This window comes from Phasianus colchicus, chromosome 5, assembly GCF_987193195.1.
Source record: "Phasianus colchicus chromosome 5, bPhaCol1.hap1.1, whole genome shotgun sequence".
Lineage (NCBI taxonomy): Eukaryota > Metazoa > Chordata > Aves > Galliformes > Phasianidae > Phasianus > Phasianus colchicus.
In genome coordinates this window covers 26,241,455-26,265,566 of record NC_143440.1, presented here as the reverse complement: position 1 = coordinate 26,265,566, position 24,112 = coordinate 26,241,455, and the positions used below count along the sequence as shown (strand labels likewise).

General features: G+C 39.2%; 1 protein-coding gene across 1 annotated transcript in view; it reads left to right on the top strand.

Annotated features, from left to right (window-relative positions):
• SPTBN5 (spectrin beta, non-erythrocytic 5) overlaps positions 1–20,187 on the top strand; it is a 92,352-nt gene extending 72,165 nt beyond the window's left edge. Inside the window, exons 47-67 of the mRNA XM_090141997.1 lie at positions 454–544; positions 1,138–1,284; positions 2,606–2,743; positions 3,458–3,714; positions 3,883–4,069; positions 6,281–6,493; positions 6,851–7,047; positions 7,660–7,864; positions 8,588–8,782; positions 9,845–10,000; positions 10,490–10,707; positions 11,751–11,940; positions 12,896–13,072; positions 13,861–13,965; positions 14,339–14,956; positions 16,146–16,217; positions 17,644–17,730; positions 18,112–18,203; positions 18,376–18,461; positions 18,942–19,068; positions 19,862–20,187. Coding sequence (XP_089998123.1) covers positions 454–544; positions 1,138–1,284; positions 2,606–2,743; positions 3,458–3,714; positions 3,883–4,069; positions 6,281–6,493; positions 6,851–7,047; positions 7,660–7,864; positions 8,588–8,782; positions 9,845–10,000; positions 10,490–10,707; positions 11,751–11,940; positions 12,896–13,072; positions 13,861–13,965; positions 14,339–14,956; positions 16,146–16,217; positions 17,644–17,730; positions 18,112–18,203; positions 18,376–18,461; positions 18,942–19,068; positions 19,862–20,036 — 3,733 coding nt within the window. The 3' untranslated portion in view covers positions 20,037–20,187. The remainder of the gene's footprint in view (positions 1–453; positions 545–1,137; positions 1,285–2,605; positions 2,744–3,457; positions 3,715–3,882; positions 4,070–6,280; positions 6,494–6,850; positions 7,048–7,659; positions 7,865–8,587; positions 8,783–9,844; positions 10,001–10,489; positions 10,708–11,750; positions 11,941–12,895; positions 13,073–13,860; positions 13,966–14,338; positions 14,957–16,145; positions 16,218–17,643; positions 17,731–18,111; positions 18,204–18,375; positions 18,462–18,941; positions 19,069–19,861) is intronic.
• The last annotated feature ends 3,925 nt before the right edge of the window (positions 20,188–24,112 follow it).

Here is a 24,112-nt window from a genome sequence, read left to right as displayed (position 1 = left end):
GTCCAAGCCATGGACTGCCAGCTTCTGCAGGAGAATTCTGTGGGAGACAGTGTTGAAGGCTTTCCTGAAGTCTAGGTAGACTACATGAACAGCCTTTCATTCATCCACCAGACGGGTCACTAGGTCATAGAAGATCAGGTTATCATATCATTATACCCGCAGGCTTTCCATAATGTTCAGTTGTCCTCAGAAACTCGCTAATGGCGATTCCTAGATGCAGGCATCATACATACAGAATCTGTGCATGTTTTAAACATATCTGCTAGTAGTTCTTCCCACAGTATCCTAAATGTCTTCTCTGACAATCAGAATAATGGAAGGCTGCATATTATGGACAGTTTTCTCCTAGAGATCAAGGGTTAGATCATATGTTTTTTAGACATGAAAACTAAGAACTCTTTACATATCTAATTCACTCTGTGTTTTATTCCTCTGCATCTGTCTTTCTTTCAGAAAGGAGAAATTACTAGAGAATGCTGCTGCTCGCAGACATCTACTAGAGGAATCAAGGCTTCTGCAGAAGTTGTTGAAGAATTCCTATGAGGTACAATTACATAGCATTCACTGCATTCTTGTTCTTAAAACATGCTGTGCTGCATAGGTCTGGAACACTGAAAGGGATTTAATGAGAGAAAAGCTGAGTGTATAATGAGATAATATTGGAAAATATGAGGATAAGTGTTAATGGGTATTTTTCAGTTTTCAAGTAACAAATTCCCTTCATTTGGGCCATGAAAATCAGTAAGAAATAGGTGCATTAAAAGGAAATGTGCCACCAAATCATAATTCATGGGAAGAGACAAAGTTGTCGTCGTCTTGTGAGATATAGTAAGGTTAGAAATAGGGAGGTAACTGCCCTTTCTTCCACATGCAGACATGTACACATGCACACACTTTCTTAATGCAGAAGAACTATCCCATGGAGGCAGACATCTTTCCAGATGACAGTGCTGGTAGCGAGGTGTGGGGGTGACCTTAAGGCATGAGGAGCTTAGGGAAGCAGAATCTCAAAAGGACAGCTTGTTTATGTCCCCTCTTATTAGTCCAGTGTTTTATACATACAAGAGAACAGCCTGGCAGATTGCAGCTGAAGAAACACTGAAGTTCTTGTCTGCTTCTGTTCTTTCCTCCCCAAAGGTGGCTGCCTGGATCAATGAGAAGAACAGTATTGCTCAGGATGATAGCTGGAGGGATCCAAGCAATCTGCAGACCAAGCTGCAGAAACATCAAACTTTCCAAGCCGAGATCATGGCTAATAGAAATCGCCTGGACTCCATCAAATCTGTGAGAGAAGCTGGGTTGTTGGCAACACTGGGCAACTAGCATGAAAAACTATTAACAAACTGTCATACACAGACCTCAAACAAGCAAGGGGAAATCACTGTTCCCTGAGTGACATTGTTTATTCTCTCTGTGAGGGGGGTGGAAAGCTTACTCTTTTGGTGTAAGAACTTTCTGTGCCCACAGGGTTCTTTCAACTTATCTGTTAGTGCTTAGTGTTAGCTTGTTATCTATATTCACTGTGATGCAGTGGAAGGAGATGTGCACTACCAGTGATTCATTCCACTGACTTCTGACACTTCTCTCTGGTGTGAATCACACTTTAGAGGTATATCTGCTTCTTTCAAAAATGGAGCCTAGGTAATTGAATGCATAACTTCAATAATTCAGATAAGTTTTATCCAACGAAAAGAACCAAGATGAATTTTCAAGTATTGCCATTACAGAGAAATGCTAGTAGGAGAGAGATGAGGGAAATCTGACAAGCTTTGTCAGATACTTGGCAGAAGTTGTGATCAGATGACTGGTTTGGAAGGACAGACTGTTACATGCTTATTAACCTTATTCTCAGCACAGTACTTACTAGCTGTATTTTGCAAGAGATAACTTGCATTAAAGCATTAAGGGTAGAGTTCCTCCTCTGATTCACCTCCATCTAGTACTGTAGAGCTCAGTTTGTTTAGACACAACATGAACTACAACTCTCTCTATACCTGTCTCTCATTACTTCTTTCTGAGAATGATCTTGGGAATTGCTTTTTATAAGAAAATAGACATCTGCTGCCCTTGTGTATTGTCTCTCTTTCCGTGTCTCTTCTTCCTTATTGTAAAATACAAAGTAACTCGGCTTAGCTGTCTTAAGCAAACTTGGTTCTAACTTAAAGATATAAATACTGAATCTTCTATCTGATGGAGATCTTACTGTATCCACTCTACCTCTTCTTCTACCATCCTGTTAAACATCTACAGCTCAGGAATTAGAAATTCAGATATACTTTTATTGTATGATACACGGTTTAAAAAAAGGTTTTATTATCTCATGCAGTAGTTCACTTGTATGAGAAAAATAGTTCACTTTTTTAACATGCAAGGAAGGGAAAAGAGTGAAAGAGTGGGCTAGATGGCTGGGCTATCTCAAGCAATGATCATGGAATGCAGAAAAAACTTTGTGGTTGCAAAGTAGGCTCACTACCCAGCTTTTGCATAATGAAAATTCTCTTTGCCCTTAAATGTCCTCTACTATTGTTCCAACATTTCAGATAATTTTAGAGGCCAGAAAGACAGGAAAATCTGTCCATCAGTTTGATCATTCTCTCTGCTGCAGGAAGGTGAGAAGATGCTCCGTGAGAGACACTATGCCCCAGAGGCCATTCAGTCCAGGTTACAAGAAATGGAAGAGCTATGGGAGGAACTGCTAGCAAGCTGCCAAGATAAACGGGCCAAGCTGCAGGATGCTTACAAGGTAATACCGGTGCACCAGTGGTTGGGTTTTTGTGTTATTTCCAGAAGCAGCATGAATGCCCTGCTGCAGTCTTGTATATGAATGTGCCATTTAAAACAATCAGACCTCAAGACCACCAGAGCAAAAAAACTGCAAAGTGTGGAGTGATTGAATGGAATTAGAGATCCCTAGTGAGAGGAAAGGACTTGTGGGCTGCATGCCTTTCTGCTTTCTACTGCTAAGTCAGGTCAGGATTCCAGAAGATACTGAGGGAAAATGTGTACTCTTCTAACTTCCAGTTCTCTGGACCTGTCTCACTGGCATCTTTTCGCCATCTTATGAGAAAGATGCCCACAGCTGCTTTCCATTCTCCTAGCTCTTCTCAGGCATATCACTTGTCATGACTGAGTTTTGCACGAGCTACTCTGTGGGCATAAAATAAAGCTCTGCCTTTAAACGGCTGCCTTTTAAGGTACTGTGTCCATCATTGGTATCTGTGCAACATGACACAAATGAGATTAACTCCTTATGTTCTCTGCATTTGTTCTTGAATTCACTCTGACTGAGTCATTTTCTTCATTTGGACCACCATCAGATCTGGAAAGAAGTCACTGAGCCTTTGGAAGTTTCTCTGCATTTGTTTGCAATTTTTCTGGAAATTTCTGGGGCTGCCATTTTATATTGTAATTTATATCCTGAAGATTTAACTGACTTTTCTGTCCTGCTTGTCACCAGGCCCTTCATTTTCAGCGGAGTATAGAGGATACAGAAAAATGGTTGGAAGATGTGGAAAATGAGTTGAAGGCACCATATAGCAGCAATGATCTCATGGTTCTGAACAGTCATTTGAAGAAACAAGAGGAACTGGAGCAAGATATTGCTAGCCATAGGGACAGGTTGCAAGAGCTTGTGAACACAGCTCAGGAATTCCAGCAGGAAAAGCATTTCCTTGCTGATGAGCTAGAAGAGAGAGTTGATCAGCTGGTGCAAAGGTGAGTTAGTGCCTGGTCAGTCTCATGCAAAATTTTGCCTATTTTCTCAGCCTTTTTCTTCTCCGCATCTTTTTTATTTTTCATTGTCTACTTTATTCTGAATATAGCCTTTTGTGTTCATTCTGTACTGTTTTGCAGTTCTCATTGTGTTCCCTTTAAAATCTGCAGATACAAAAGTCTACGCGATCCTCTGCAGGAAAGACGTGGGAGTTTGGAGGCAAGCAGACTTCAATACCAGTTCTTCCGAGATGTTGATGAGGAGTTGGCCTGGGTTCATGAGAAACTTCCCATGGCATCCTCCAGGGATTACGGCCAATCCCTGGCAACTGTTCAGAGTCTGCAGGAAAAGCACCAGGTAATGTCATTCTCATTCTTCAGAATCAAAGAGAGAATATGCAATTCAGTTTGCCTCAAGAAAACTGCAGTGCATTGGCTAGCAGGATTCATGATGCCAGGCTTGTCTGATAATTGCATTTTTTTCAAAGGATATGTCTGTGGTTTAACATGTGGGATTTCACGCTTATCATTGCAATGCTCTAGGTATCACACGGTATGCTTTTGTGTGGACACACAGACTCTTTCTGCAAACTGAGTTCAAAACCTGGCTTTTACAATATGAAATAGATTTTGCAACTGTTGTGCATGCTGTTTCTTTGGGCAAAAAAAGAATGTCCTAATACACTATCAAACTTGTTAAGTACATCCAAGCAAGCTTACTGCTCAGATGTCTCAGGATGAGCTCCCAGAAAAACATCTTCCCCCAAAACTTTTCTGCTCTGGAGGGAGAGAGTTAACAAGCTTCTATGATCCTTAGCTGACCTTCATTCTAGTGGTAGCTTTCAAAATAGCTGCTGAATTATTTCACAACATCTAGATGGGCCATCAGACACAGCAGTGACTGGAACACTGTCATCCTGAATACCAGTAAAACAGCAGCTGCTTTTCTAATTGTTTTTGAGTAAAGATCATTCTCTCTCTACAAACATGTGATGGAGGAAAGAAAATGCTGCTAAAAATTTCCAGCAGCTATTGGTATTTAATGTTAGCAGATGTCAGCAAATCTAAATGCCAGGTCCAGTGCCTCTGGGAAAATCTGTGTAATCTGCAATAGGACTGGGAAAGATGGAAGATGTTATGAGGAGGAGAATATGCATATATATATGTAAATACATATTGGAGGCACAGGCATTTGGTGCAATCTGCATGCCTAAAAATAAAACTGAACTTGAAAAGGTTTTTGCATGTTCTAGGGGTAAAAAAAAGTTTAGGCTGGTACAGGTGACATGTCAGGACATGGATGAATTCTCTTAAAAAGTAGATTTATCCTAAAAGTGCACTCACAGTTAATAAAGAGCTGTAAAATGTTTTAAATGCATCTTCCAGAATATGTAAGACCCATGGATATATTATATCCATATTATATATAAGTCAGAATTGAATATGCTGTTAGTTCTACCCCCTATTTTTTGTCCTATTGAGCCAGATTTATTTTTTTGCAAATTTAGTACTTTGATTGCCACCACAGAAGTGCTAGTGCATGGAGTGTATCAACATAACAAAATTGAACATCATGCAGAAGTGCATTTACACTCAAATATAGCATGCATAAGTATAGCTACTTCGTTTGGAATAACAGTTTCCACTCACTCCCCCACGACCCTTTTCTGTTGGTATAAATGAAGTACTGTGAATATGTATTCCTAAATGTTCAACTGCAAAGTTGTTCTTCCCACTACTAGCTTATTATTAATACGGAGTACAAGATGTTTTAAAATCTTTGCTACTGGGTTCTGTTCTGCTGGGGTCAAATATGGTATCACTTTTCAACAACATAGAGGCTGTCTTGAAATTAATAGGGGAAAGTTAAAGGCAAGGTTAGAGTCACAGCTGTTTTGCAGCTAAGTCTGATATTTAAGTTGAAAGAGCAGTTTCTCTCCCCAGAGGGCATCTCATCTACACTAACAAAACACCACAGTCTAACTCTAAAAACACCTGTTTTATAGCTTTGAAAATAAATAGAACAACTATGAAATGCTGGAGTTTGCTTTCTTTTCAATGTGCTTAGGCTTAGTTAACCACAGAATGAACATCCCTTCATAAACAAATTGAAAGTGTGGTCCTTGCCTACCAAAGATGAGGAAAGCAGAGGTATGCATCTGCTTTTTCAAAATCTAGTTTTCAAACATTCATTTCAAATAAAGCCAGGTTTTATTTCAAGAAACATGGTGCAATATGAGTGGAAGTAGATACATTTGAGTGGAATCTGCAGGCAAGAGATTTGTGATTAGAATCTCATCCCTCCATACTCTGAGGTGGGTACACAACAAGGTACAAATCATGTGATTAAATTTTCTTTCTGCTATTGTTCCTTCACCCAAAAAAGCTCTTGCATTCCACTCTAAGTATTCACTCAGATGTTGCACCTGTGACCCATCTCTGTGTATGGAAAACAGATTTATAATGGAACTACAATGGAATTACACAACTAAATAATTGTAGAATGTTATCTGGTGGAAAAAAATGCTCCATGGCTTTTCTTTTTGGTCTGTCATTTTCCTCTTTCCAGAATTTGGAGAATGAGATAAGCAGTCGGGATGCTTTGACCAAAGCAGTGCTCAGTACTGGGCAGAAATTGGTTAGGGGAGGCCACTCAGCCTCTCGCAAGATTATGGAGCAGATGAAGGAGCTGGAAACATCTGTAGAAAACTTGAAGACAGAGGCTCAAGTGAGGAGACAGCGTCTCATGCAGTCATATGAGGCCCATCAATTCCTGACTGAGGTAGGAATGGTTCACGAGGATTTCATTTTGGCCTTCATTTGCTTTAAAAGATACCTGTCTTGCTGATATATGAGCAGAATTCATACTATTCTGATTTTTCCTATCTGGTAAGTACAGTTATAGTTGAGATGTAACAGTTGTTTTTCCAAGTAACTGTAGTGAAGGATAAACAAGTAATTAAAAGTATTGGGATTTGGGTGCACTTTTTTTTTTTTTTTTTAATAACATCTGCTATACTGGAAGGCATCTAAGCTGCTTTCCATTTTGACTGATGCATCTCTTTGGGCACTGATTACAGTTTCCTTTGCCTTGACCTAAAATAAGCTGTGTATAAGTTCATCCCTGTATTTTGTATAGCTACTGGATGTGGAGACCTGGCTGACAGAGAGGAGCTTCATTCTAGAGACTTCTGATTATGGAAAGAATGAAGAATCCACTCAAGCTTTACTACGTAAACTTGAAGCCACCAAGCTGGACATGGAAGGTTTTAGGCCCCGGATTGAGAAAGTACAGGAGACGGGTGCCAGCTTAATAAACAAGGACAACCCAGAGAGGTAGGAAAGTAAGAGTAGGCTTCCCCAAAGACAAATATGGAAAAAGTTCAGTCTTCATTAGCTGTTCAGTGGCTTATTCAGAAATATGATTTTAAGGGATATCAGTCCCTTCTTTACCACCGTCATATACTCTCAAGCTCTCAGAAAGCTTGATGATTTGTTTTAATGTTTTCATAACTGTTGTTTTATCAACAGCAGGCCAATTAGATCAGCTTCTTTGTCCACTGTCTATTCTGAGGAACTGTCACCTACTTCTCAGTTGAACTCTCAATATGTTGAATCATAATGGTTCAACAAGAACCATGTTTGGGAAAGGAAATAGACATTCTTGATAGTTCACTGTTTTTCACTGCTAATTTGCTTTTATTACTGAGAAGAAGGAAGTGGAAAAGAGCAGCAGTGTGAGATAATTTAATCTCCTTAACTAGTTGGTTCTCACATCTTCTTATAACTTGCTCCATGACAATAACTGGACTCTTCTGCATTTCGAAGGTGTTACAAATCCAACCTGTTAGAGAAGATGGTGTCCAAAAAGAGCAGTAAAACAAAAACATACCTTCTGATTCTTGTTTGTTTTATGCTGTTTGGGTTTGTTTGTTTGTTTGTTTGCAGTCCAGCCATACTTTCAAAGCTCCAGGGGATCCTAGCAGACTATCAGTCTCTCCTACAAAAGGCTGAGACCCAGAGAAAACGCCTGCAAGAACAATTCCAACTCTTTCAGTTTGAAAGAGAATTCCAGCTGGTGGACACCTGGCTTTCCAGTAAACAGTCTATTGCAGAATCCGAAGACTATGGGCAGGACTTAGATGGCATTGAGGTAAAAGAAAATAAAAGGTGTTGTATGTGTTGTGTGGTAAAGCAGGAAAATATTTGCCAAATTTTTTGTGCAGCTGTTGAAAGTGAAACATTACATTGGCAAAAACTAAGCAAACCAGTTCTCACTGCAGCAAAGACTCAGACTGGTTACTGTCTCCTATGAAAGGCTTTTGGTGGTAGCATTCTCCAATGGAGAATGGAAGTGCAACAGAAAGTTGGCTTTTTCCTGGAATAAGGTGAGGTCAATACACTTGACTTCTGACAATGTTTATAAATTTGAAAAAGCATAACCATTTGGTCACAGACTTGCAACAATTTCAGTAGGAAATCCTGAAATAAAGCACATTCTCACCTCTAGCTACTTGTTTCAAGGATGAATTTCTCCTCAGGTCATGTGGTGCAGAGGGGTATACTTCATAGTGTCCTCTCCACGATTTAGTGAATTAATATTTTCAGCAACTGTTACATACTCTGACAAACTAAAGAGATTAGTTTCTTAGTTCTGGGCAGCATTTGTCATTTCTCACTGTCTTGAAAGGTTAAATGATCAGGACAATGGGTACTTTCTTCTTGTTCCAGATCTTCTGGGCTTCTCACATGATTAACACTCAGCAGTGAATAACTTTTATGTTGTACACTACAGAGGAAGTGTTTCTTTTTGTTTCTTTAACAGAGGTAGGCAGAAAAATTTATATCTAAGTCTGTGTCTCTGTTTATCCTATAGGTGCTGGAGAAAAAGTTTAAAGATTTTGTAAATGAGATTAAACCTCTGGGACATTCCAAAGTTCTCTCTTTAAACGAATTAGCATCTAAACTAGAGAAGGATGGCCACAGCAAGACAGATATTATCCAGAAAAGAACAAAGCAAATTAACGAGATGTGGGAGAAACTGTGCCATGCTATCCAGACAAGGACAGAGGTAGGAAATACATTGAAACTGGAGCACTTAATACTCTGCATTTTCATATATCCTTCTTCCTTTCCCAAACCAGTCCATTGCCAATGTAGAAACACAAAGATAAGAGTAATAGGTATATTCTGTTCTCTTTCTTCTTGAACCATTTCCCTTTATTACTTTCCCTGCTGTTGCTGGCAAGATTATACATGAAAGATACCTAACATCCTGCTGGCATATTGTTTACCTAAATTCACTACTAGATCCAATTTCCTTAAAAACTAAGCTAATGTATTGGCTTACCACCACTTACAAGAGGCCAGCTCTGGCACTCATTGGAACTCTTTTTTTCTTTCTTTTTTTTTTTTAATTAATTCAGCTCATTAAATGAGGGGGGAACCGTCTATGTATTTTTTTGCTGGATCAATGAGTTGAAGTCAAAAAAGGAAAATGAGAGAAAGTGTGATAGAGAATGCAGGGACAAAATCTTTACCTTTTGGCAGTAGTTAGCTGTGAAATCAACTCATAACATCCTGTGAGACAGCAGTCTCAGATGTATTTAGAAAAGCAGAAAGGACAATAAAATTCAACTTTTTAAGTTGGCTTAAGGAAAACATAAAATGTCAGATGTCCTCAGCTATTTTTACTACTTTTACATACACATTTTGAACATGGAGTAGTTCAAGCTCACTATGCCATGAAGTTAATGCATAACAATTGTTAAGATAAACATTGAAACAGCTTTAGAATATTTTAAATTCTAATTTCAGAAAACTTAATTTTCACCAAACTCACTTTATTTTCACTGCAATATATGTCTTTATTCCAAGCAAGTTTTCTGGGACAATTTCTGCACTTCAGAGGGCAATTTCTGCTTTCCATCCTACATGGCAATAAATTTGATACGTCTCTGGATACACCTTTTTCTTTCCATTGAGAAAGAGAACTTGGGAAATTAGAGGACTTAATTGTGAAGGTGTTTCACTTCTGCTCTTGTTCTGCATTAGGACATGATATTAGGGTCACTTGTTTTTGCACTGCAGACATGATATATTATATTACCATTAAATTTTTTCTTTATTTTAGAATCTGAGAGCAGCCCAGCAAGTTCATCAGTACGACCATGATGTGGATGAAGTAAAGGGCTGGATGCAGGAAAAGGAAGCTGTGGTGGACATAGATGATTATGGATATGATCTTCCAGGTGTACAAACTCTTCTGAGCCAGCTTGAAGGAGTGGAGGTAAGGGCGTATCTATCATGAAGCAGTAGCAGAAAAGCACAAATAAATAAATAAATGGACATCAATGCTTGATTTGAAATATTCTCAACTGACTTGTTCGCAGAACAAAATATCCTTTGTGCCTCACGTAAGGGGTCTTTTCCTCCAAGTTGTACCTTTTGATATCAAATTATTACTACTTTTGTTGCTTAGGATAAACTTCTTTCCTAAACCTTATTTCAAACTGTTGTTATAATTGCAAAGTTGTTATTTGAACTGCAAGAGGAGACTTCAGCTCTGTAGTTACAAAAATAAGCAGCATGTCACATTTAAAGACGATTTTTTGGTTCTTTGAATGTTACAAGTCACTAGAGGAAAACCCTGTACAGAGTTATGTTCCCAGCCTCTTCACAGCCAGTGTATAGAAAAGATATGAACCATTTTTTAAATTTGCTTTTGACAGATGTAAGTAGGGACTTAGTCTTACAGTCCATTCTGTTTTTATTCCAGAGAGATCTAGGAGCCATTATGAAAGAGCTGGAACGGATTCGAGGAGAAGCCTGGCACCTCAGCCGCACATACCCACAACTCAAGGAAAACATCATGGAGAGACTCACAGATGTGGATGAGTGCTGGAGAAACCTGGATAAGAAGTTTCTGGAGAGAAAGGCGAGACTAAGTCAGGCAGAACAAGTCCAGCTCTACTTCAATGACTGCAGGGAGCTAATGTATGTGTCGGCTCCTTGAGTTTGTCTGCAGGCCTTATTTCTGGTCTCCCCCATACAAGATTTTCTAAATTATGCTTTTGGTTATTTGACCCCTGTTCCAGGTGTTCTACAACTTGCTTGCAAATTTCTTTGAAATTTCTTGCATCTTCTCAACAGCACTTCACGGAACTGACCAGACATCAGAGGAGACCACGTCACTCTACTTCAGTGCATTGTTCATGATAAGCCCATACTTTTAGCCCATTTCCTAGATATCTTGAGAATCAAGTCACTCTGAACAGTTTTAATTTCAATAAAATACACCTTTGATTTGGCAGGAAGGTGGGAGAGTCTCTGCTACATATTCAAGTAATTTATATACAGACAGCAGAGCTTGCTTTTCTTAGAATGAAAGCATCCATATTAAAGATAATCTTCTAGAATGGATTAGCACCTGTTCAAGTATTGAAAGTGGTTTACCCGCGTTTATTTAATCCTAATGCCCATATGCACATACTGTTCTGTCCATTTTCATGAGGCGTCAGTTTTTTGCAAGAACTTGGTTACTTTTTTTTCTTTTTACATCTGAATTAGAATGAAACTGAATGTTAAAAGCACCTACAAAACATACCTTTAAGTGTTGACTTAAATTGTTTAATTTGAACTTTGTAAGTATGTGTAAGTACAGGTCTAGTGTAAAAACTGAAATAACTAACGGAATGCCACTTGAAGTGGCAGTTGAATATTAAAATACTACATTTTATCAATTTAGTGTAATTTTCATCAGAAATGATACATATTTATCAGAATACTTTTAAGTAGTATTTCTCAAAGAAGAAATATAGGGAATTTTAATTGATTAAAGAAAGAGTTAAGTCATGACAGGAGTAGAAATCCAAAGACAGTGAAGTGGTTACCATTTCTATTGGGCATTTACTATGATAAGGCATAGATCCAGAGGTTAGGTAAATCAAGAAGCATGTGTTTATGTTAGTTGAAGCAAATGAGACTCATATTCCTTCCATTTTTACCCTTTTTACTCTTTTTTTTTTTTTTTTTTGTAGGGCATGGGCCAATGAGATGCATGCACTAGTGATATCTGAAGAACTAGCAAATGATGTCCTGGGAGCTGAACTGCTTATCAAACGTCATGAGGAATACAAGCGTGAGATAGAGAAGCAGTGGCTAAAATATGAAGAAATACAGCGGGCAGGAGATGACCTAATGAGGAATGGACATTTCATGTCTGTGGAGGTATGCTGATAAGTTAAATATTTTACAAACGAGACCGATCAAAGAAGTCATATTAAATAGGCAGGGTTTGCAGCTTAGTCTGCAAAAAAAAACAAAAATACTAAAAAACAAAATAGTAAAGGGGACAACAGCAAGCATTTCTCTATTATTAAAAGCTGCAGACTTTATGTGACATGTGGCAAAGAAAAAAAACCCTTTTAAAATTCTTCTTCCTTTCCTGAAAAACTGATTTTGAGGCTAACCATAAAAGAATAGTCACTGGCTATTTGGGGGAGTAGGTAATGCTATTCCACAGAAAAGATAAGCCACATCAGATTTTGGCATCTAGCTACACAAAAACTAGAATAAGATGCATCACATAGCAATCAGCCATAGGATGAGGTCTCTGAAAATATGTAATTCTCCAGAAATTTTATAAGGCCAGAAGGGCAAGAACATTAAAATTTCTGTGATCTGGTTCTCTATGTATCTTTGAACTTTGACACTGGTGGTAATTCCAAGCTAGTCTTGATACTATCTGTAGATCAGGAAATCACAGTAAAACATCTTGGATTGTATGTAACATTTCATTACTTCAGCTGTAGAATTGAAGGCTCTCAATTGTTATGTCATAAATTGATGGATTTGTTGAGTCATCAAGGTTCTCACTAGTTCTAGAATACAAATTCTCTGGCATAAAGTTTCATCATGGGAAAATGTAGTGCAGAATATTGGTCATACAGGAAAATGCATGCAATTACAATACATAATTATGCAGCATGTAAGCTAAATGATCTCAATTAAAAAAAAAAAAAAAAAGAGGACTCAAATTTTCTTTCTAAATTATGTTAACACTATAAGATTATCTAGAAGTCATCTTCCAGATCTTGAGGCTAAATTATCTTCTAGTTGGCTGTCAAATGAAAGTCCAGTTGGATCTTTTACCTCATGGCATTGCAAATGTTCTTTTTTTTAGATTGAAGAAAAACTGCTAGAGCTGTCAGAGCTGATGAAGAAAGTAAAGGAGAGCTGGAACATGAGGAAAGAGTTGTATGAAGAAAACTGGGAGATTCAATTGCTCCGCAGAGAGCTAGAACAAGCAGAAGCATGGCTGGCTGCCAAGGAGAGCTTTCTTTCAGACCCCAGCTATGGGGTGAGTAAGGACAGTGTTACAGTGTCAAAACACCTCCTAAAACATACTGACTGCTAGGAGCATATGCTAGCTCAATTCTGAAATTAAACCAATCTAAAGAGCAATGCAGCCTTGAGATTACAGGGGGCAGGATTTTGGTGCTGTTACAGAAGGGAACCTGAGTCAGGCTCCGCAGTTTACATGATGGTGAGCTTCAGGAGGTGGTGGCTTCGAGGGGTTAGTAGAAGACTGGGAAAAATTGCATCCCGTTTCTTCTTGACATAGTAAGAAATCTTACAGATGGTATCACCTTCCCTGTCATGGGGAGAACCTGCTTTGAAAGGAAAAAAAATTCCCCACCTCCTGTTGGGGCAGTAGAATATGTACAGATGGCTGATAGTTAGTGTACAAGTTTTTATTTGAAGACCAGCATCCATATATATTTTTTTTCTATTTGTTGACTATCTTGCGATCATTCTGAAGATGGGAAAACACCATCATAAACTGAGATATTCCACTACAAGGAGAAACCAAGGCAGAGGTTTAAGATGCATGTTGTTACTAGGGTAGGGAGAAACAAAGTGTGTCTAGCTCAAACTAAAATCCAAGTACTTGATCTGTATGTAAATGGTTACAGCTGAAAGCCATGATACCACTTGGCTTCAGTGGAAAAAAGAAGGTTGTTTCTTGAGTTCTTTTTCTCACGTACAGCTGCCAGACTGCAAGCTGTTTAAAAATTAAAAAAAAAAAAAAGAAATTCCATTAGACTTGAGTTTCAACTTCTGTATCTGTTCATTTTTTCCACTCAGGATTCTGTGTCTGAAGTAGAGGAACTACTGAAGAAACATCGTGACTTTGAGAACATGCTTGCAGCTCAGGAGGAGAAATTTGCTCAGCTCAGCAGGAAAACTAAGGTGAGATGTAAGAGGCTGATTAGCTGTATCTGAGACAGGATGATCTAGAATCTTAGGTATCTGGAGTCGGTCATTCCATGTAAGAATACTCAATGCTTCCACAGCAAACTTAGAGAAGCAGTGGCAGTTTCTCTAGAGGTTATTAAAGTCTCTAGATAAGGTCTCAAGGTTATTAAAGTCTCTAGCTCAGGGTATAGCAAATAAATTTATTTCTAATGGTTAGAATGCCAGTGAAGGTATAGTCCTTAAAATTTAGTGCCAGAATAGAGTGCATTTGAAACACATTCATGCTTAAAGTAAAAGCTTCTCTGGAAAGTACCCATGAGTGCACATACACAGGTAATTTAAAAAATGTAATATTTATGTCCTACAGAGGGAGATGAATCTTCTGAAACAGACAGATGCAGAAGAAAGTGAGCAGAAAGATAAAGGCAAAATTGTACGGGTTCCTTCTCTGAAAAGAAAAACATCTGACAAAAGGAATCCACCACCAAAAGTGATAGAGATAAGGAACACAAAGCCAGTGCAATCTGTGCAACCACCACTCCTGTCCTGGACTCCACTTGAAACAATTTTCTCCCCAGTTGAAAAGCCTGCAGTAGCATTCCAACAATTTGCTTCTGGGAAAGTTCCTGAGGTGCTGAGCAGCAAAAAAACAGAAATGAAACCTGAGAGGAGACTCAGTGAGATTATCACTCCACCTACACCAAAGACAGTGGACCCACAAGCTACATCTTTGGCGCATCACAGTTCTTTAAGCTCTCCTTTATCTCCTACACCCATAAGCCTGCAACGCAGCAGCAATTTCTCAGAATCATATGCCGTGGGCCTTTTATCACCTCAAGAAAAAAGTGCTGAAAGCTACTCCTTCTCCAATCTGCAAACAAAATTAGCGGCAACATCACCCAAGCCTGACCAGAATTCATTAAATAAATCACCAGATTTACTGCTGTCTAGGTCCTCACGGGAGACATTGGAGACTGCATCCTTGGTAAGTCCCAGGGATTCTTGACTCTCCTCACAAAACTGCTAACCTGTGCTGGTTCAAATAATGAAATACAGAAAATTCTGCAAGAAAGTCCTTTGCAATCAATATGCTTTCCAAAAACATTAAGCAGATATGTACAGCTTAAAAGCATTTTTAATTTGTTCAGTTTTATAGCACAGGGCTTGACACCTGCATGAGTTTCTGGTTTTCATTCCCAAATTAGAGGCTATTCATACTGCTGGACATTCAGCAGAACACTTAACCTCAGAAAGAGACAAAGCTGCTGATTTATTAGTGACATCTTGCCTTTCCATAAGCATCCCTATGCCTAGTGCCCATCAAGTTTACAGAGAAGCAGGGCTAAGTAGCACCTTAGCCCAAAGCTGATCAGCTGGTGCAAGTCTAGAACCAGAAGCTCCTAGTTGCTTGCCCAGGCAGGAAATTCACTGTTAACTCATAGATGGGTAAAAGTTGTTCCCTTCCCCTTTGCACTTTAAAAGAGGAATGCGTTTCTCACATACCCAAGTATACCAGTGCAACACTATACTATTGGTGTAACTCAGCATTATTGCAGGGGTGTAATTAATTCTTTGGCAATTTAAGTTGTAAATTGTATTTAGTAATATCAAAATAATATTCAAAGGTAATAAAATTTACTTTTCTGTAATTGATTTTTTATTAATCATGCTATCACAGTCAAAACACTGAATGGCTCTTGTATGGTCACGTAATATTTGGATGTCAAATAGACAGAGCACTTGTATTGTAAGGATGTCATCTCTGTCCCTTGTAAACAGTATGACAATACCCTTTATTTTGAATAATAATGCTAACTGACCTCCAAACTTGGTTGACCAAGTAAGAGAGGTCCAGAACCTCCTGTAATAATCCAGATTGAAAGCCAGCTTGCCATTCTAGGTAAGCAAATGATAGGATTTCAAAAGGAAACATTAATTTCATAATAAACTGTGATAAATTCCCTGAGCATGTTGTTCTAGGGGCATATGGATTCTCTTCACATAAGCAGCAAATCAGAGATATGATTACAAACTAGAAAGGATTTCTGGTGAACAAAAAAGCTAGAGGCAGCAAAGACCAATTTCTCTGCATGGAATTTACATAGAAATAGCTTCAAAGTTTGCAACATCTTCAAGGGCTTTTAAAAAGTTTAACAGCAGTGTTCTTGTCTCAGGTTTCTGCAAGTCTCCAGCATATGGAGGGGTTCCTGGAAAAGAGAGACCAGCTTCTTCCAGGACGGCAACAGGTAGAAAAAAAATGCCCCTATTCTGGTTTAATTCACCTTTCCTTGAGTTACAGTCCAGATCAGGTCAGACTTCTTCAGGATAAAACTATGGTGAAGAGGAGAGCAGGACTGTAGGTTTAAATCAGTTACTGCTAAAGAAGTGTCCACTGATTTCATTAGTACCTGATCCTGTCCTTAACAGACATTGTGCCTGTCATAGGAATCATGCAGAACAGGGTCTGTATATCCATAATAAATCAGATATCCATGATAAACCAGAAACTTGAATGAAGCTCCCCTTCAACAAGCTTCATGATCCTGTATCAGCACGTGATTGTTTGTTGGCAGAGAAAGTTCCCACTCCCAGGCATTCAGTGGCCGTAGCTTTTAATTTACTAGAAGAGAAAAAAGATTTCAGTTCATTTTTGGAAATTGTGCTTTGTTTAATCTGGAGTTGAATGAGACTGAAATCAGAATTCTTATCCTGGGAAGGAATAATAAATCAGTAAGATAATGATCATAACAGGACAGGAAGTTTCCTAATATTTACCACCAGTCTGTAGACAGCTGAGTGTTTACTGAGGTATTGCATTTAAGCAGGTAGCCTTGGATTGTTTGTCCCATAGAATATTTCCTCTGACGCTTTTTAACTTGAAATCTCTCTCTTAAAAATTGAAGCTGGTATGGATTTCATCATCTGGAAATGAAATCTAGTTCTCTCTAGTTCCACTCCTTTGGACACATCAAATTTAGTCTGCTCTGATACTGAGCTTCCATCTTATGAAAAACTATGATGTATCTTCATCAACATGTTTTCCTTCCTTTTCTCTGAATCACCAAATTAGTCTTGATTTACTGTGATTAACTGATACAACAAAATAAGAATACATACATGTAATAGGAGCTTTAGAATTTGGAAGATTCTCAAGACACTAGGCTGACCTTTCACTGGTGCACAGTTGGGGTAGGAAATAGCAGTTGTTTTTGCATAGTGTTCAATAGCATTCTGCAAGTGATAGTCTAGGAAATGAACTAACATTTGACTACTGTGTCAGAGTGAAACAAAATATTTCAAACTAAACTTTGACCAGCAGGCATGGCCTGGTTCCAGTTAGGAAAATGAAGTGAGCCTGTTAGTGTCTAGAAGTAGACCAAGATTTAATAACACATCTCTCAAAGTTATTGCTGACTACAACATGGTGTAGAAGTTCCTTGAGCTGTACTGTATCATTTGTTGGGTGCTGATTCACAGAACCCTTTACTGAATAATTTTAACAGTAATTACAACAGGCTCTATTTTTTTAGGAGGTAATCATGACAAAGAGAACTTCTGTGATCACAATCTGGCTCACCTCCTGGCTTACTGTGGAAGCTGCCCAAAGAAGATTTCACTACTGAAATTAAATATATTTCTAATTATTGGATTTTATTATTTTTTTTCTTATAGCCAGGTTCAAGGTCTTGGAAATCCTTCTATGTAAAACTCGACGGACTAAAGCTCGATTTCTACAATGATGAACAAGAAGCATCTAAGGTAATTTCTTTTTTGAATCTTTCTAGTAATCTGTGTGTTACATTTGCTTCATTTGGGGGCTAGGAGTAATCGGTTCTCTTACAAATAATTGGTTTTGTCAAATCCTGCAGTCGTTCAATGGTTACCAACTACAAGACTGAGTAATAAGATTTTGTAAGTTTTCAAACAGTCTTTAAATGAGGTATCTGATTCAAATATCTGCCTTCAAGATTTAATGTGTCCATTGTTCCTCTGTGGTTCTTCCTATTCATTGAGCTTGATCATAAAATTAGAAGCAGAAAAAGATAGTATGGGTGTGTAGTCAGCCTACATGGTGGTAAGAACTGATTCCCAGGAGAAAAGATACAACAGATATTTTGTTACGATTCTGTCCTCCTTCAGAATATATCCACGCTCCCATCCCTCAGCATTGTTGGTGCCAAATGTGAGAGACTGACAAACTACATCAGGAAAGAGAACACCTTTATGTTACGGTAAGTCTTACAGAGAGGTGTGCTAATAAAAATCTACACAGCTATCCTGACTTGTTGCATTTGCCTACAGTCACCTAAGACGGTAGGAGGCATAACTGCAGTGTCTTATGTTGCTTATCTCAGTCAAAAGTAAGACTAACTAGAATGTTTCCTCTCCTATCCTTTTTCACAGACTGAGAGATGGGGCAGAGTATTTCTTTTCAGCACCTTCACCGATGCTGATGGAGAACTGGTTGCAGTCACTACAGAATAATATAGGTACATTCTCATTTTATTCAAGAATTAATTGTGTTTTAGCAAGTGATGGTGAGAGAAAGAGAAGAGAATGAGAGACTGTCCTTAGAATGGGGCATTTGGAGCCTTCCTTTTTGCATCCTTCAGACAGCAATACAAAAGTTACCTGCACCTTTCAATGTAGTAACCTGGCAGGAGAGTGCCCTGGGATGATTTGCAAAGCAGCCTTTCAGTTGTAATGCAGCCAGCATCAGGTTGATTCCAAAGAAGGGTATTACACAACAGCCATAGCCATCATTTCAGTAAAGGGTTGCTTTGGATCTTGATCAACAGTTTTTCCTCTAAATCCACTAGGCAATGCCATACTGGAAAGGAAGCCAGGGGCAACAATTATAACGAGTTTCAGGGAAAACTGGTATAGACCCAGGATTGGCTACACACTCCAAATTCTTCTTCTAATAATACTTACTACCATGTTTTTATCTGTGTTCTTTGACTCTGTAGGATATAGAAACAGACCAGATTCCACAGTGATGGTGAGACCTTTCACTCCGAGCACTGAGACCTCCCAGACAAGTCTGTGGGACAGAGACTCTGCTGAAAGACTAACCAGCAAAAGTACACTCCTGAGGTAGGGGGTTCTGTGCTGCAATGCTGAACAGACACCACCACTGTTTGTGCTTAGTTAGCAGCCACCTATAGAGGTAGATTGTCCCAAGATCCAAAAATCCTGCTTCTCTCCTGTTTATCTGGTAGAATACAATATTCTTGAGTAGGATGATGCCTCATTTCACTTTGTCATTTATGATGTGCTACAGCCAATTTTCAAAACTGAGTTTCAATGAAGTCAGCTATATCCTGTTTGTGGTTAACAATTTAAAACTCGGAATTCTTTCATCACTTATTTTAGTCACTAACGTTATTGAAATGAAGTGTGTGACCTGAAAATTGGATTACCTTTATGCTCAGTAGAGACAAACGTGTTCCAATAGTTGAGAAAACCAGAACAAGAATCTAAACTAGAAGCCTACTGTTTTTCCTCTGAGTATTCTTTCCAGCAGGGTCTGAAAGGAATCCAGACTCTTATAGTAAGGAACAAAATCAGTTGTCTGAAATTGCACTGTTTGAATACTTCAATCACAGACCATTTTGAGAACCCAAACACAGACACTGAGAATTCAGCTGGAGCCAAATTAGGAAATTTGGCCTGTAGAGTAAATTAGTTTATTATTAGTAGAGTATATTAGTTTATTGCATTTAGAGGCTGTAAAAATCTGCCGGGCTGTGATATGAAACTCTAATCCCTCTGCAAGATTGATTTTTTTGCTGCTGAGGTAGATGCCTAAGAGGTGCTTTGAATGTACACAATGACTTAAACTCATCCAGATTGCTCCTAATTTTCTGGTGATGACTGTTGTTCATAGGAGAACACCATCTTTTAGAATCAAACCAGAGAAGGAATCTGCAGCATTTTTCAGAAATTTAAAGGAAGATGGGACTGCAGTGACCCAAGCCTCCATCACCACTCTGAACCGAGAACAAAGTGGTAATAACACAAAACTGCCTCCATCTCTACTAGAAGCAGGAAGAGGAAAATAACATTTGCTTCAATGAAAAACAGACCCTTCACCACTATATCTAACCTCTGCAAATGTATTCATAAGTTTTAATTTAATCACTGCCTTTGGAACTTATTTTAATTAGGCATTAAATCTGGTAAAGTCATTAAATATAATTAAAAAGAACATCTGGGATACTTCTGTGGATATGACTTTGTCATTCACCCTATCACCTAAGTAATACATATTCCAAGTCACTTAATGGAAAAGGAGAGGGAACTTTAATCCAGACAGCTCACATGAAGTGACTGCAAGATGGAAATTTGCCCATCCACCCTCTCACTGGGACAAGCAGCAAAGCTGTATTTAGCGGCCTTTGTTCAGTGGCTAAGACTGAGGACCAGAGGTATAAAGACAAGGACCCACACTAGTCCTCTGATGCTGGCTAAACAAGATGTAGAGCCTGATGTAAAGGTGGAGAATCAAAAGAAAAGGGAAAAAAAAAAAAAAAAAAGCATGGTCTGAAGCAATTTTCTGCATAAAATACCCTCTTTCACAGTACCTTGTGTTGGAAAAAAGATGGTAAGTGTATACTGAAAGAAATGATCGTGCATCCACAATGGAGCATTTTTCAGAAGACCTGTCACTGTTTTCAGGTATCATACAGCAACGATTCAGGTGTCCGTTGCTGCAGGCCTATAATAGACTCCAGTTTTAAATTGCTGGAGCTTGATTTTGACAAATGAGAGAAACTAGATGCTGTCAGCCCTGTGCCTCCCTCCCAGGGCTCATCAGTCACACCAAATTGCATTACTGTGGTTTTGGATGAGATCTGACTTAAGTCCTGCAACCTGACCATCAATCTCCATAGATAAAAGATAATTGCACTTAAAGATTTGTCTCATCTTAAAATGTTGTAATGCCCTAAATTTTGTCTTGAGGTGTTGATGTAAGGAACCCATTGAAAGGGCAGTGCACAGTTAGCACAGCTTTAGTTGTCTGGTGCTCTGAGTGGAACTCTTCAAAGTCATGGCAACTGAATGTAAATATTAGTCTCGCTCTATGATAGAAGAAAATCCTTTGGCAGTCACCTGTGTGTCTCTCCCAGGAAAAGGACAAATGAAAGACCACTTATTTCATAATGAAATGAACTTTTCAGGGTTGTCAGACTCTTTTTGGGAAGACATTCAACCTTCACACATTAGAAATTCAAAATACCGTGGGATTAAATTATTGCACATAAACCTCTCTTTCTGCACCTGCAAGCATTCCAGTGCACTTCATGCTATTCTAGTATAAATTGTTTTGAACAGCTGAAAATGGAAATGATCATCAGATCCAGGTGGGCTGTAATGTTGGTTAGCAAGCATGATTTTTTTTACTAAGAAAAAGGCACATTTGCAAAATTATTCTGCTATGCTATAAATAGTCAATTTTTTCAACATTCATTTCTGCAATTGTTTCAGTGTTGCATTTACCATTATAATGATCAAATAGAGAGGCAATAATATATTTTGTCACTTGCCAGAGGCATGGGAGGCCTTGAAAAAAAGTAGATTGTGATATGGAAGCCTGCCATTATTGTATATTAATTGAAGAATAAGTGGCATCCACACCCACAGGTAAGCTGGGACTCATTAGTAATTACAGGGCATAGTATGGTGTAGTGTTTTTCGTCATAGGATAGATACAGTAGCCTGCTGATTTCATCAGCTGGATCGCCCAGTCCTTGTGCTTTTACCAACTCTTCCCAAAGCAGAAGCCTCAGATGCATGTGATATCAAAGGAGGACTCCATCCACCTCTGCACATCTCATTTCCTCATCCCTATAAAAACTACACTTCAAGTCCCGTGCCCTTACCTGCTCACTTAAGTCCTGGCACTTCAAAGTGCAGTGAGGAGGCAGCTTAGGAGGCACAAACCATCACTCTCCACAAGGCATAGGCTGCTGTTGCTCAATAAGCTGCTAGTAACTGGCAACAATAGCTGTGGCTCTTAAACTGAGATGCATGTGAAATATTTCAACATTCTTTATCCCAGAAAAGCTTTCCCTCCAGAAGCCCCAAGGAGGGTTAGAAGAGATACATACCGTGATGTATGTCAGCAGTAGGAGGTCCTCCCTACAGATGTGCTGGGTGGAAGGGAACGCTGAAGATAAAATCACCAGTCTTGTCTGTATGTTTTCTGTCAGCATTGACTACAACTACAAGGAACCAGATAGGAACAAACTGAAAAAAAATGTCACGTAGTTATCTGAGGCACAAAGATTGGTATGGCTTTCCAATCTTAACCTGATTTTGCTCCATCCTTTATACTTCTCTCCTTCTTTCTTCCTGCAAATAACTCTTTTACTTTCAGGAACTGGTTTATATCCCATGAATGTGCTTTATATGTATATTTTTTGTTGACATTACTAAGCCTGCTGCTTTCAGCATTCCCCTGGCACATTCAAAGTTCTCCATGGATTTGTCATTTCACAGCATGCACTGGTTAGTAGTTTATCACTGCAAGGACTTACAGTTTTATGCTACTTTTATTATGTGTACCAATTAATTAGTAGTGAACGCTTGAAGCAGAAAGCTAAACCCGTTGCCCAAAGCACCTTGCAGCTTTGAATAGAATATATGGGCATTAAGATTAAGAAAATGGGTCAGTAGGATGGTGCCTTAGGAAAGCCGAGAGCTGCTGGCTCAATGAACGTGATCAACTGCTTACACACTATGGTACACAGGTTTGGTTGTTCTGGGGATGGGAGATTTTGGACCTGAAAAGAATGTTGGTTTTTCCTTCCACCACCAAAAAAACTAAAATGCAGATACATCAAGACTGCTTAGAGTCCCAGACCCTTTTTTACTGAATGGTGCACTAGTAGTGTGCTGTACCTGGAAATACTCAGCAGCTGTGGGCAAAAAATTCCTCCTTTCTCAAGATAGAACACAATCAGCATGCTTTTAAAAATGTACTCTTGCCTGGAGCAAAGATGTGACTGCCAGTGCTCTTCCAGGAGGAGTCCAAGCTTGGAAGAAAGGCCTCTGGCACGGGGCTGCTGGTGGCTTTTAGTTTTCTTCCTCTGTGCCTCTGCCTGGATATGCAATAAGGTGATTCAGCTGCAAGTTTCATCTTTATGTACTTATGGCTAAGAGGTATAATAAATAACATAGGGAAGTGGCAGGCCTGCAATAGAAGCAGGGCATGAGTTTTTGTCTGGAGACCAAGTGCTCTCTTGTCCACAGATTTACCCCTGCAATGGGCTTGTGGAGAGTTAAGTTTTAGCTTTCTTGTTCTGAAACAGCTTTTTTAAACAGTCATTCAGCAGATCCAGAGGGGAAGAGTATCTCGGCACACTCAGAACAGTCTGCAGATGAGCTGTGTCATCTGAGGTACCAACACCAGCCTTGCTGTGCTGTGCTGAGCCAGGCACCATTGGATGCACCCCACCAAACCCTGCAGTGTCAGGTGGGGCTCCTGGAGCTTGGGGCCCCACTTGTTAAGGTATGGTGCAATCGTGAGTAGTAACACTTTGCTGGGGCCTTATTTTCCCTCTTCTTATCTCTGTTTCTGAGCCCTGACCTAGCACAAGCAGGGGAGAAATGTGTTATTTTTCACCCAGGACAGTACAATGGCTAAGGCTTTTCCTTGTGAAGTGAAAGCTAAAGCTTCAGGTCCTTAGCTCCTCAGGTAAGGGTCTTCTTTTAGCTATTCTGAAGCATGGTTCTTGCTCTCCGTTGTCTCAACTAACTTTTCAGTGGGAGGGATGGAGAATGCACAGCCCCAGATTTATGTAAATGCTTTTGGTGTGCATGCAGCACCTTGAGTTTAAATTCATGCTGTGACTGATTCCAATAGCAGCCAGTAAAGTGAGCAAACCACCATGCTTCTTGTCTAGTTTGGCACTCTCTGTTGCTGTGCCACTCTTCTCAGGAGCATTTATTTGCCACAGGAGTTCATATTTCCACTCTTTTCCAGCCTCAGTGCCTCTGTAAGACAGAACATCTCTCTGGTTTTTCCAGTCCATCTTGAAAGTAGTAAATGCCCCACAAAGCACTTAGCAGCAGCAGTGCTTGTGCTCCCACAAGGAGTCTAGTCTTGTGCTTAAGAAGTGCATAAAAACTGACA